This window comes from Carcharhinus amblyrhynchos, chromosome 8 (assembly GCF_965287045.1).
Source record: "Carcharhinus amblyrhynchos chromosome 8, sCarAmb.v2.hapA, whole genome shotgun sequence".
NCBI lineage: Eukaryota > Metazoa > Chordata > Chondrichthyes > Carcharhiniformes > Carcharhinidae > Carcharhinus > Carcharhinus amblyrhynchos.
Genome location: NC_137331.1, coordinates 26,065,644 through 26,080,742, shown reverse-complemented (window position 1 = coordinate 26,080,742; position 15,099 = coordinate 26,065,644). Strand labels below are relative to the sequence as shown.

General features: G+C 38.9%; 1 protein-coding gene across 2 annotated transcripts in view; it reads right to left on the bottom strand.

Annotated features, from left to right (window-relative positions):
- The window catches only part of rttn (rotatin), a 203,255-nt gene that overhangs the window by 117,537 nt on the left and 70,619 nt on the right, over nucleotides 1–15,099 (bottom strand). For both annotated transcript variants that reach the window (XM_080193777.1, XM_080193778.1), the window contains exon 18: nucleotides 2,343–2,514. In XM_080193777.1, the coding sequence (XP_080049903.1) occupies nucleotides 2,343–2,514 (172 nt within the window). The remainder of the gene's footprint in view (nucleotides 1–2,342; nucleotides 2,515–15,099) is intronic.

Here is a 15,099-nt window from a genome sequence, read left to right as displayed (position 1 = left end):
AATATGGCAATGAGAAACATGCAAGGCTATGTATGAAAACAAGATAATGACCATGTTCAGGAGGGGTCCTTCCCAGCTTCATAACCTAAGGGACTGTTGTATCGTATATAATGTTGCAACGGTAATCATGAGCACAGCCTTTTAACATTATTTTATCACTGAACAATATAAAACTATTAGAGTTTAAATCCAGGGGTTTTTAAATAATTTAGGAAACAGTATATATATGGATTTAAAATACCTTTAATTGTTGCAATCTGAAATGCGGGGCAGAGTACATTGGGCTGTAAATATTGTACCACAACTTAGTGAGATGGTGTCTCATGACTTGGGTGTCCCTTCCACGTACCAAGCTCCTGATCTCATTTATGCAATCAGGAGTTCGATTTTTGTTTGAAACCCAGAGTGAGTAAGAATGTGCAACTCATTACCAAATGCATTGAGTGATGCAAATAGCATTGACGCATTTAATGGGAGGTTACAAAAGTACGAGGGGAAATGGATTGAAGAAGGTATTAATAAGGTAAAAGACTGACAGATCTGTTGGGCCCAACAGCCTGCTTCAGTGCTACAATGTTTAGTGTAGTTCTGTACACTTTTTAGGTGAATGGACGATTCCAAGAATTGTTACGAAAACAACTACAGTTTCTTTTTACATCAATAAAGAGAGTTGTAAACTCCGTGTAAACTGATCAAACTCACAATGTCAAACTAAATAGGGCAGCAGAATCCAAAGTACCCCAGGAATGACAAAACAAGTCAGATAAATATGCAACAAATTCAAAAAATGCTGGAAGAACAAAGTAAGACTGATAGCATCTGACAGGACAGAGAGTAGAGTTAATGTTTTTAGTTTGGATGACTCTTTGTCAGAGCTGAAGTATGCAAATGTGAAGTGTAATAGTGAATTAAATCTAACATAGACAAGCACAAAATACTGGACCTAGCTCAAATAAAATAAATGTCATAACTGGTTTAGCAAAGGAGAGAGCTCTAAAAATCTTTGGTCAGAATATTGCCCAAAAAGCTTTTGCCTGCAATGTTGTTGCTGCTAAGGACTTCCAGGACCTGAGTGAACATTTCCTCAGCCAATGCGGCTTAAGGATTGGGGGATAAATGCAGGTAGGACCAAAAGGAAGGTGAAATAAAGGTGGTGAATTCAATGTCCAGTCAGGTTTAGGAAAAGAAATAAGGACAGGAAAAGAGAGAATGGATTGGAGAGAGAGGAAACAGGAAGAGTAACAAACCTAAATACTTATCGTTCTCTCCCTGAAAACTGCAAATCTGGAAGGAATGAGACTACACAAATTGTTATTGTTAATATTCAGTGCCAGCAAGATTATTTGGCAGTCATTAATAATGAATACATTTTTGAGATGCAATTACACTTGTAATGATAGAAATGAACTTTCTACATAGGTTAAATGGGCAATTAATAGGCAAATACAGCAAGTTTCTAAAAATGCAAGGCGAGATGTGGTTTTTGTGAAACTGACAGAGTGATCTTAAAAATATAAATTAAGTAATAATATAGGAAGCCCTTATGTAGAACACTATTTTGAATTAAACCATGGCAGCAGGATAAGGGGTCCAAAAAAGACAAAAGCTAATTTAGAACTGAACCCAACAGTGATCATGAGCTTTCTAATCATTTAAGCAGCATTTGGAAAGAATAATGGGCATTTATTTTTATTAATGTCACAAATAGGTTTACATCAACACCACAATGAAGTTACTGCGAAAATCCCCTAATCACCATACTCTGGCACTTGTTTGGGAACACTGAGGGAAAATTTAGCATGGCCAATGTACCTAATCAGCATGTCTTCCGGACTATGAGAGGAAACTGAAGCACCTGGAGAAAACACACCCAGAGGAAACCCACGCAGACACAGGGAGAACATGCACACTCTGCTCAGACAATTACCAAGTCGGGAACTGACCCCAGGTCCATGGCACTGTAAGGCAGCAGCACTAATAACTGTGCCACCCATTATGGGCAGGCAATAAATGCTGACCTAATCAGCAATGTGCATGTTCCATGAATGAACAACAAAGAGAAGAAAGACTGCACTATCTTCCTGTATGGATGAGAAACAAGGAGCTGATTACGTTTTGCGTCAGTCTAAATGTTGTGCTATACCACGCTTATTTTCAACCTTTAACTTCATGTTGTCATATTTTAGAAAATTATTTTACAAGAATAATTTTCATGTCTAATCACATTTTTAACTACATACAAATGAATACATTATATACAGAAGGTCAATGCAGAGACAAACAGGTACTTCTCGGATCCTGTATAATTGAAAGGAGAAACAACAAAATTGGCAGCTCCTCACCTTAAAGAAAGACTTGCCAGAGTCTTCCAATTGCAAATCAATAGATTTATCCAATATGTACAAATCTGACACACCATTCAATATACTTCCTTGCAACACAGGCTGTTTGTTGGAGGCGCCTTCTTCATTTACCAGGTAAGGCATCAAGTGTGTAAGAGCTACAGAGCGCACTCTATTGAACAAACAGATAGAAAGATTAAATAGCTCTTCTGATATAAAAGCAGTAAGATTACATTGTTTAAAAAGCTGATCATAGCCAACCAAGGAAATTAATTATAATTAGCACATTTTCCTAATCCATGTGAAGAAGGGCGTTCCTAACCAGCTAATAAGACTCATAGGCTAAATGCTGTCTTTCAGAGAACAGGAGATCAGTAAGGGGTTAAATAATTCTTAAAACAAGCTAACACAAACAGTTTACACATATGTGAATGCAGTAAGAGAATCAAAACAAGTAGTTATGATTTTAAAACATATATACTGACATTTTAAATATACTTTAAATGTATTGTTCACTTTAACCAAGCAAAGTTACCAAAAGGCATGGTGGTAAATGTCAATAATTTAAACCCAGAGGTCTGGGAATCACCAGTCAGCAGTAGTTATATTGAGAGGATTCCTATAAGGGATTGTATGTTGCAACATGAATGAATAGATGCATTCACTGCCCTGACGCAAAGATAGATATGCCCCTGGACGCAGGAACACATGTCTATTCAACTTGGCACTGAGCCAGTGGGAGCGTTCACTTTGACCTTACGGTAACGTCTGCCGTTAGCAGGCAACAGGGAGGTAGTTAGCGCCAAGAAGTGAGGCAACATCCGGACTAGTTGGGCGAATATGATATCACCATGCTATGAAGGATCATATGGTTTGCTGAGGTTTGTATTGATGCATGACTGTAAAATGAAATTGATCTTAAGCAAATCAAAGATGGAATTATTGATTAGAAAAAAAAACTATAATTGATCTGTATTTGACTCTGTACATCAGATCTTTGAGTGGTTCTGTAGCTCTATTCCCAGAGCTAATTAACCCTTTAAGAGTCTCCAGTTAGCTGTATGTTTGTCCTAGGTAAAATAAATTTTGTTACGTCTTTGCCGAGATACTTACCTTGCGAATCTTGAATTGTCTTCGTTAAGACACATTTGACCACTTTCAAATTTCCCCACAAGAGCATGTTAAGCGTGAAGAATAAAAACTTAGCACATTCATAGAAGTGAAAATATGATTCAAAGCAGCTGTTTTGATATTGATCTGATTAAAACTTGACAGTGCATATTATAAAAGTTGCTCTTTGCATGATCCTCAAAAGCTAAAATCATATTTAAGCAATTATTTGCACAATCACAAAAACTATTCACAAAAACCATTCTACAGTACAGAAGGTGGCTATTTCCAACTGAATGTGTATCGACTCTCTGATACAGCATCTTAGATAGAAGATAAAGGAGCAGAATCAAGAACATATTTATCGCTGTCTTAAATATACTCAATGATCTGGCTTCCACAGTCGTCTGTGGCAGTGAATTCCATAGAGTCACTACCCTCTGGCTAAAGAAATTCCTCCTCATATTGGTTCTAAAGGGTTGTCCCTCTATTCAGAGACTGTGCCCTCTGATTCTAGCCTTGCCTACTAATAGAAACATCTCCACGCTCACTCTGTTCAGGCCTTTCAGTATTCTGCAAGTTTCAACAAGATTGCCCCATATCCTTCAAAACACCATCGAGTACAGACCCAGAGTCCTCAAATTCTCTTCATATGTTAAGCTTTTCATTCCTGGGATCATTCTCCTTTGCACCTTCTCCAGGGCCAGCACATCTTTCCTTAGATGCCGGGCCCAAAATTGCTCATGATACTCCAAATGTGGCCTGACTAGAGCCTTATAAAACCTCATCAGTACATCCCTGTTTTTGTACTGTAATCCTCTTAAAATTAACGCTAACACTGCATTTGCCTTCCTAACTACGAACTCAATCTGCAAGTTAACCTTCAGATGATCCTGAACTAGGACTCCCAAGTCCCTTTGTGCTTTTGATTTCTGAATTTTCTCCCCATTTAGAAAATAGTCCATGCCTCTGTTCTTCTTAGCAAACCTCACACTTTCCCACATTGTATTCCATCTGTCATTTTTTTGGCCAAATCTTCTGCAGACTCCTCACCTCCTCAATACTACCTGTCTCTCCACCTTTGTATCATCTGCAAACTTAGCTACAATGCCCTCAGTTCCTTCATCTAGATCACTGATTCATCAAATGAAAAGCTGTAGTCCCAACATGAATCCCTGCAGAGCTCCATTAGTCATTGGCTGCCAGCCTGAAAAAGAATCTTTTCCTTCCATGCACCTGTCCAAATGTATTTTAAATGTTGTAATTGAACCCGCCTCTACAACCTCCTCTGGCAGCTCATTCCATATACGCATCCTCAGTTTGAAAAAGTTGTCCCTCAGGTCCCTTATAAATCTTTCCCCTCTACCTTAAACCTATGCCCTTTGGTTTTGTGTTACAGAGATACGTGGACTGGAATTTTCCAGTCCAGCCTCTGGGGGGAATTATTGCACGTGGGACAGAAAAGCTGACAGAGCAATTAAAGGTCTGTTAACAATGGGCATGAATTTCCAGTTCTGCCCACAGCCCTAGAGTCCAAACCAGAAAGTGTCACTTAGAAAAATTAGTTCAATGGCAAACCTGGTAGAGAAAGCAAAATAAAGCGAGGGAAAGAAAGGTAGAATTGAAAGAAAACAGATACAAAAGTAAAACAAAAAAATTAAACTTTTAAATCTTTTAAAATGTACAACAATAACTCAAATCTGAAGGAATGAGATTTGTCACATATCCCATGTATTTTAATGTAGGATTTCTCAGTAGGATACTAGTATAGCAAAGATTCAAAGGAATAGGCCAACTCAAACTGCAACTTCCTGATGAATGCATTTAACATTACATGCATGCCGGCCAGAATTTGCTGTCCGATTTATGCATTAATAATGAAGTGTGCTGATAACCTCAGTATTACTTCTGCTACAGAATCTGAGCCATAATGTTTTTATTTCGCAAGATGATCAAAAACAACACTGAACACTTTAGACCAGGAAATTGATGGCACCTTATCTAGAATGGAATAGGTGAGTTCTGAATCATTCTGACTGAAATCCTATAATTTTTCATTGAATTCCTCCAACGATTGAAAGGAAATAGTGATCAGTTCAAGATTTTCCCTGCTTGGATGTTAACAAGTTGCTCACATGGTTCTGGATATGAAATACATCAAGGTTATTCCATATAGTCCATCAGAATGAATATACTCAGTGGAACAAGCTGACAGATTACGGTCTATGAGATGAAAAAACGGTGATAGAAGAGGGTGATGTATGCTTTTTTCTCAATGCCTATGTGTCTAAAACCTACAGTTCTTGTTTTGTTCACAAATACTCCCAAGGAGCAGCATTAATCCTAATAGAAGGACATGTTTCTTTATGTGCTTCATAACAACGTAAAAATAACCAAATCAAATCCTGTGATATTGGTTTATCCAAGCAAGGGACTCCTAAAATATATATCGCTCATAGAATTCTTAAATACATTTTGATTTATTTGCTTTACGATGTACATTCTTTTTTGCAATCACATTGTGGAGCCAAGCAGAATGAAAGGTAATTTCAAGAGAAAGCTGGAATTTCACAGAGAATTTGAACAGGAATCCAAAATCATGTCCTATGTTCATGTCAATTAAGTCTGGATCAACACCACAAAAGATTTTAAATTTAAAAACTCTCCTGACCAAAACGTGGGCTTCGAGGATTGTAACAGGAGTAATGTTGAAGAGCATTGCTGCATATGAAATGAAGAATGTACAAGTTTAGGAAAAACAAGATTTAAATTTTGAAATTATAGGATTTTGCAAACAGCAAGTTTTCAAAATCTTTCAGGAGATGTGGAATTAAGCTGTGTACTAAAACTTTTCAAGTTACTACATTGAGCAAGTGTAATAATTGCAAGGCTCCACAATTACTTGGCAGGTGAGTAATTGAATTATTCAGTCAAATCAAACTATACACAAAGGGAGGATAACAAACACTTCTATACACTTCAACTCCTGAGGATCAACTGCCAGAGCTCCAGTGCCAATTTCCAACTGCTGTCCTTTAACTGCCATAATGCAAGCTTGGACTCACACTCCACCTCTGCAGAATGCAAGTTTCGACTTGCGTTCAACCGCTGCCCCTGCTCTTTGACTTGCGCTCATTGCCACTCTCTCCTGAACTCATACTCAACTACCATGTACCATGCTCAGTTGCTCAGCCATATCTCCCTCCCCCTTTAAGTTTTTCACAAGCGAATTTACGAACAACTATTTACAGTGAAAGACAATATAATTATTTTTAAAAATGTTTAGGTGATATAGTGCATTCTCTCAAAATTTCAGTTACCAGGAAATTTCCGAATTCTCTGAGAATGGCCCAGCTCTTTGTCTGGCTCTACCCAGTTGAAATAGCAACGTCTTGATTAGTGGTCAGGTATTTGTAGTTTTAGAAGATGCACTTTTGCAGACTAATGGCCTAGACTAGATCTGCTCCAGTTCTCATGGAAACAACACCAAGTGCCTTTTCCGAATTAAACGGTCCCACTGAACTTGGCAATATTGAAGACAGGAATTATCTTTCTCTGTTTGTCTCACGTTAGTTTTGTTCTTCCTTATGTGGTCTTATTTTCCTTCCTTGGAGGTCAATCAGATTGGACATCGGGCCTGTTTTAGTTATGATTTTCCCAGGCACCCAGGATGGACCAAATTTAAAGTTCCTAATGAATACAAAGTCAAATGATCTATCATCCTTAAGAAAATCGTGATATCCTTTTTGCATGCCTTGTTTCCATCTTCTCCGCTAAATTTGGAAACACCTGAGCAAGTCTTGTCCAAAGGCATCTCCCCATTAGTATCCCTCTTGGGAGGGGTATGCTCACAGTAAAGTGTGGTGTTGTTTCTGTAAGTGAGGAGAAATCTAGCAAGCTGGGTGCACCAATTGTTTATTCACTGCTGATCTGAACGTCTGGACAGCTCTTTCTGCTAAAGTTGGGTGATAGGGTTTCACGTGGACGTATTTTGTTCCATTATTTTTCATTAACTGCTGAAACTCTGTTCCATTATCTGATACTAAAATTTCTGGCAGGCCATGTGTAGCAAAGGTCTGTTGTAGTTTTTTTGATTGTTGCAGATGACATTGGTGTTTTCATTTTATTAATATTAAGATGCTTAGAATGGGCATCAACAATAATTAGAAACATAGAACCCAAAATGGACCAGCGAAATCCACATGCAACTGTACCCAAGGTCAGCCAGGTATCTCCCACAGCTGCAAGTGACCAAGGGGTTATTCTTTCTTGCAATTGAAATTGATCACAACGCTTTACTAGATTTTCAATATCTTTATCAATGCCTGGCCACCAAATATACCTTCTTGTGAACATTTTCATCTTAGTCTGACCTGGGTGAACATTGTGATATTCCTGCAGCGAAGTTTCTCTTGCTGAGTCAAGAACCACTATCCTAGACACCCACAGTATTACTCCATCCTCACACCTCAATTCGTCTTTGCAGTGCTGTAAAAGTCTGAAGTGGCCCTATATGTCAAAGTTGACTGGATTGGGTCTCGGAGTGCAATTCCAGATTCGTTTTGACAACAGTGGCAGAGCTAACACTATTTTGCGTGGTACTGTGGTGCTGACATTGTTCAAAGCAGTCGGAGACGATTCAGGGCATCTGCATTTGATATTGTGGTATGTGGTTTATGTTGGAGCACATAGTTGTTATGCTGCTAGAAGTAAAGCCCACCATTGGACTCTGGCTGATCCAATAGGAGAAATAAGCTTGCCCTTGCAAAATAACCCCAATAATAGTGGCTTGTATTCACAAAGTGACACTTGTAAACATACTGGTGGAATATTTTAATTCCATAAATGATGGCTGACCCTTCTCTCTCAATTTAGGAATATTTTCTCTTGGTATCAATTAAGGTTCTTGATGTAACAGAAATGGGCCATTCTACGCCATCTTCATTCTATGAGACAAAACTGCCCCTATGCTAACTGGCAAAGTTATTATCTCTTTTTGGGTCAAAATGGACAAGCACTTCTGAAGACTGTAAAGCAAATTTAACTTTCTTGAAAGCCTCTTTTTGTGATTCACTCCAATATCAATATTGATATTTTTTTAAAAGCAGGTATAACGGTACCAGTAATGTTGATTTATTTGGTATCAACAGCCATAATAAGCAGGCGGGAAAGTGGAACTGATCTACTTCAGATCAGCCATGATCTTATTGAATAGCGGATCAGGCTCAAGGGGCTAGGTGGCCTACTCCTGCTCCTATTTCTTATATTCTTATGTTCGTATAGCTTTCACTTTTTGTTCAAAAGGGTGTAGTACCTTGGCATTGACTTTAATTTCAAGGTAAGGGACTTAATGAGCCTGAAAGGTACTCTTCTCTCTTTTAAGTCGCACCTCTGCCTCTTTAAGCACCCCTATGATGTTTGCCAAATGCTTTTTTAGGGCAATTCCCATTACCTAAAACATCATCCATGTATATCATTTCTTTGGGTATGTCTTGCAATAAACTTTCCATGGTTCATTTAAAATGAGTGCACTCTGAAGACACACAAAAAGGGATTGAAATAAACCCTTATGGGTGTTAAGTGTTAAAAATGTTCTTGAATTTTGATCCAATTCTAATTACGAATAGACGTGGCTCATGTCTAGTTTTGTACAGGCCTTCTGCTAGCTTTGCATAAAGATCCTCAATTTTTGGAATTGATACCTGTGCAACTTGGCTGTGTGATTTGTAGTCCTCACAAAATGTACAGATCAAATTGATTGGCCATGTTAAATTGCCCCTTAATGTCAGGGGGATTAGCAGGAAAAATACATGAGATTATAGGGATGGGGCCTGGATGGGATTGTTGTCAGTGCAGGCTCAATGGGCTGAATGGCCTCCTTCTACACTGTGGGGATTGGATGAATCTATGAAAACATGGACAGTCCTATCCAATTTCAGTACAGGTACAATGGGAGCAGCCCATTCAGAAAACTATTGACTTAATGATTTCTAATTCTTCCGAACGTTTAAGTTCTGTCTCAACTTTCTGATGCAAGGCATAAGGCACTAGAGGAGATCTAAAAAGGTTTGGGGCGGCGTCTTGATTAACATGAATTTTGCCTGATTCATTTTGAAAAACCTCTGTTTTTTTAAAAACTTCTTGTAAACCACCATCAGATATACTGAAGATATTTAGCCAATTTAGTTTTCTTTAACATAACTAATCTCGTCCCATGAAACGAGGCCCCTTTTGCGACAGTGATCAGTGGTTGAGCAGACTGGTGCTGATAAGTCACTCGTGTGGATATAGTTCTCAAAATTTTTAGGGTTTCCCCCATATATGTGGTGAATCTAACTGCTGCATTATTTAACTTTAGGTGTTGAACTCCACCAGGAAGGTATTTAAATGTCTGCTCCTCTACGATGGTAACAGAAGTACCGATATCCACTTCCATGCTCAGAGGCTGCCTGTTTACCAAGAGCCATTACCATAGGATTCAATTTATTCTATTTACATTATTTAATTGCTATGTCTCAGATTCCACTTCTGAATCATGTTCTAAATTCAGCATTGGTGTTCAGGTTTTTTTGTTTAAACTAGGTATATGCTTTTTGACTTGGCACTTGATTCGGATGGGGCCTCTCTGACTGAAGCTGAAACAGGTACAATCCTAGAGTTTACATTTTTCCTGGGGGTAATCTCCCCTGCACCTATAACACTTATCAGAATTTCTGGTTTGATGACAGCTTTGCTTTTCTTTTGTCCTCTGTCATGCTAGTTGAGTTTCTGCTCTGTCTGTGCACTTAACTCTGCCCTACTGACTTGCCTTTATGCGTGCACTGTAACTGCAGAGTGGCTCTCTACACGCTCACAATTGCCTATTTCCATGGCTTTCTCTAAGAAAATCCTCTGTCAGTAATTTTTTTTTGTATGTTTTAGTTATTTATGCTGCAAACTAATCAGTCTTGCAGCATGTCATTTAGCTAATGTCCGAATTCAAATGACTCGAGCAATTTTCTTTGTTTTGCCGTATATGTAACAATTGACTTCCCAGGGTCCCTTTACAGCACAGTTAAACTTAAAACACTGCATGATCATTAATGGTTAAGGGTTATAATGACCGTCAACTAAAGTTACAAGCTGGTCAGAAGCTTAGCATCTGGAGTTTCTGGGGATACTAAATTTCTAATAAGATTATAAGTCTGAGATCCACATATCATAAACAGAATTACTTTTTGATTATTTTCTCCTGTAATCTCATTAGCGAAGAAATAGCAGTCTTTCAACGTACTGAATCCAGTATTCAGTCTCTGGGTCAAAAGAATAAACTTTCCCAAATAGAAGTTTTTTTTTTAATTACTGTTACTGCAGAGATTTTTCTTAAATAAAAGGCAGACTTTTCCCCCTGCCCCCTGATTTCAGGAGCTGGTGACTGCAGTCCCAATTTAGATTGTTGCCAAATGTAACAATTGTGAGACTACAGTTACTCGGCAGGTGAAAGTAATTGAATTATTTATTTGAAGCAAACTATACGGAAAGGAATATAATGAAGACTTCATATTCTTCAACTTCTGATGGTCAACTGTCAGAGCTCCACCAGTGATTTTTAACCGCTACAACTCGAGCTTGGGCTCGTGCTCCACTTCCGCAAAATGCAAGTTGGACTCACTTTCAACTGTTGCTCCACGCTCCCGAGCTCATGCTCAACCGCTACGTATCATGCTCTGCTGTGCTACCACAATAAGCCAGCAGGAACTCAGTGTCTGACTCACTTTGGAGTAGCTATAATTCTTTGATGCTGTCACTACAAACTCGCAGGAGATAATCTATCTGGGAGCATCTACTAAAAAGAGTGCTGATACAAGAATGATTAGAGTGGGAATTCACTAAGTGGTGCAGATAGTTCAAACTGAAATAAAATGAGTTTTCTTCCATTACGAATGCAATTAACAATAAACAGTTAATCACCTGGCAGTAGATCTCTGACTTGGTGTTAATTATGGTGGCTGACTGTTGACTGACCAGTTGTAATTGAAGCATTTCCAAAAGGTACATATATTACAAGATTTTATGACGCACAGAGCTGGAAATATTGCAAGTCATAAACTCTAAAACCATCAACAAGAACGTGCCAGAATTTGTATTAAGTGAGTCATCTCCCAACTCCCTAAAGTCTGTCTTCTATTTCCAAGAAGGAGTGCGATGGAATATCTCCATGTGCATGGAGGGCCATATCATCAACATTCAAGAAGCTCAACACCATGTAGTGCAAAGCAACCCATTTGATTAGCACACTATCTCCCAACTTAAGCATTATTTCACTCCACAACAGGTGCAGTGTGGCTACAGTAAATACAATCTACAAACAGCAATGCAACAACTCACCACAGTTTCTTCAACAAGCATTTCCCAAACCCGGGATCTTTACCGCTTGGAAGGACAAGGCATCAGACACATGGAAGCACCAATTCCAGGGCTCTCTTGAGAACACACACTGAGACTTGGTAATGTATTACTGTTCCTTCCATGTTGCTGGGTCAAAATTGTGGAACTCCATACTCCAAACATTATGGAAATACCTTCACCACACAGGTCGCAGCAGTTCAACAAGGTGCCTCACTATCAGCTACTCGAGCACAATTAGAGATGGGTAATAAATGCTGAATTGCCAATGGTGCCCACAATTCATGCATAAATTAGGTTGGCTAAGCCGAGATTTGGTGCAGTGGAGGAAGGAGATATTTAACGCTTTAAATCGAACTGTAACAGTAAATATAAAAATAATCACAGTAATTAAATCTAAAAGGATAAAATTAAAATTAAATGGAGCATAGCAACATCCAAGTGATCAGAATCTAATAAATGAACATAAATAATTGAATAATGAATAATAAGAGAATACTAAACTAAAACCAAATATAATACATCAGCCATTTGGCTAAGATCATGTCGAGAATCAAGCATGAGGTCAGGTGTAGTGTCTGTTTTTATCAGCTTGGATCTGGTATGTCTCTTTTGCGGCGATGCGGTGGCACAGTGGTCAGCACTGCTGCCTCACAGCGTCAGGGACCTGGGCTCAATTCAAACCTTGGGTGACTGTCTGGGTGGAGCTTACATGTTTTCCCCGGGTCTGCATGGGGTTCCTCCCTGTGTTCCGGTTTCTTCCCACAGTCCAAAGATGTGCAGGTTAGGTGGATTAGCCATGGTAAATGCATGAGATTACGCTGCTTTGCAGGGTGAGGGCTGGGTAGGATGCTCTTTCGGAGACCGGTGCAGACTTCAGGGGCCGAAAGGCCTTCTTCTGCATTGTAGAGATCCCATAATTCCAGGGATTTTATGATTATGTGGAGACCATGAATTGGATTTGGTTTTAATTTTAATTGGTTTTTGAAACAAGCAAGGAAATGGATTAAGAACTTGACCTGTTCATTCTGTGCATTGGCTTTGTAACTCTGAGCATGGAATGAAATTTAAAAGTACATACATTATACACATATACCATACGGCTTTTAGGTAAAATGATAAGTCAGTTAAAGCAGCTGATCGCTCATAACTCCTATACCATAGCAGAACATCAGAACCTTTTGTGTATTGTGGATAGCCACCCATGTGCACACCTCCAATTGTTCAAAGTCGAATTCAAGGGGCCAAGTTCTCCAGGTTAAAATGAGAGCAACAAAGAAGACATATGACCAAATATCAGGTTAATTATACAACAAAAGAATATTGCAGAACATAGGAAGTGTCATTACAATTCATACAATAAATAAAACTTGACACTAACTCAACTCCATTTTGTCTGAGTAAAATGACCCTTAAAGGACATGCTATATAAAGGACCACACAGATGATGGATCACCATGACAACAGTGATTTTGAACAGCTGAAAATATTGTGTTCATTGTGCCAAAACAAGTGAGTTACTCAGTCATGGGCTGTATTTGTTGGAATATGTTGTCAACAAGCCACCACACTAGAGGTCCTACAGTAAAAAAGATTTTTTTATTTTAACGTGAAGTGATACATTTTGGGAGGAAGAATTCGAAGGCACAATAGACACCAAATCGCAAAATTATACAGGGCCCAGAAACTAAGAGAAGTGGGAGCATGGATACATAATCTTTGAAGGTGGCAGGCAAGTTGAGATGGTATTAAAAATATGGGATCCATAGCTTTAATAGTGAGAAAGAGTACAAAAGTAAAAGATGTGCTAAATCTCTACTACAAATCACTGGTTAGATATCAGTCGCATTAGCTGACCAATTCTGTGCATGCTTTTTAAAAGGAGACAAGGTCTAAAGAAAGTACAGGAGAAATTTAGTGGAATGGCATCAGGGATGAAGGCCTTCAGTTACGTGGTGAGATTGGAGAAGGTGTTTTTTTTTTCTTCCCTTAAGAGCAGAGAGGGTCAAGAGGAGATTTGATAGAAATGCTCAAAATCATCAACAGGTTTGATAGAGTAAATAAGGGAAACTGTTTCCAGTGGCAGAAGGGCCAACAATTAATAGACACAGATTCAAGGTAATTACCAAAGGAACCAGAGGCAGCATGAGGAAACTTTCTGTTTACATAAGAAAATGTTATGATTGATAATTCACTACCTGAAAGGGTGATAGGAGAAGTAATGTTCAAAAGAGAATTGGATAAATACCTGACAAGAGCACTAAAAGTATGCATTGTAGAATTCTGGTTGCCATCATCATTCTTTACCACTTTGAACAGTAATCCCCCTGGTTTCTTCTCTGTTGAACAGCAAAACAGTCAAGCCTTGCTGTAAACAGAAATCCTGCATGGGACTTACCCTCGTGACTTTTACCTGAGGATTCTATAAACAAAAGACAAAGGACTGAAGAAATATTTGTACTGAGAGGGGATATATCCGAGGGTTCGGCCACTGAGTCTATATGGGTAGAACTGAGAAATAAGAAGGGGGAAATCACTTTGATAGGGTTGTAGAATGGATCCCCAAATAGTCAGAGGAAATTGAGGAGCAAATATGTGAGGAGATTACAGATAGCTCCATGAAAAATAGGGTGTTAATAGTCAGAGATTTTAATTTTCCCAACATTGACTGGGACAGCTTTAGTATTAGAGAGTTGGATGGAAAGAAATTTGTTGAGGGTATTCAGGAGGAATTTCTCATTCAGTATGTGGATGGCCCAACTAGAGAGGGGACAAAATTTGACCTCCTCTTGGGAAATAAGAAAGGGCAAGTGACAGAAGTGTGAGTGAGGGATCACGTTGGGAACAGTGACTATAATTCTGTTAGTTTTAAGATAGCTATGGAGAATGATAGGTCTGTCCCAAAAGTTAATATTCTAAACTGGGGCAAGGCCAATTTTGATGGTATCAGGCAGGAACTTTCAAAAGTTAATTGGGGGAGTCTGTGGGAAGAAAAAGGTACGTCTGGTAAGTGGCATGCTTTCAAGTGTGTTAACCAGGATTCAGGGTAAACACATTCCTTTGAGAGTGAAGGGCAAGGCTGGCAGAAGTCGGGAGCCCTGATGACTCAGGATATTGAGGCGCTGGTCAAGAAGAAGAAAGAGGCACATGATGTGCATAGGCAGTTGGGTTCAAGTGCATCTCTTGGAGTATAGGGAGTGTAGGAGTAGAGTTAAGAGAGAAATCAGGAGGGCAAAAAAGGGGACACAAAGTTATTTTGGCA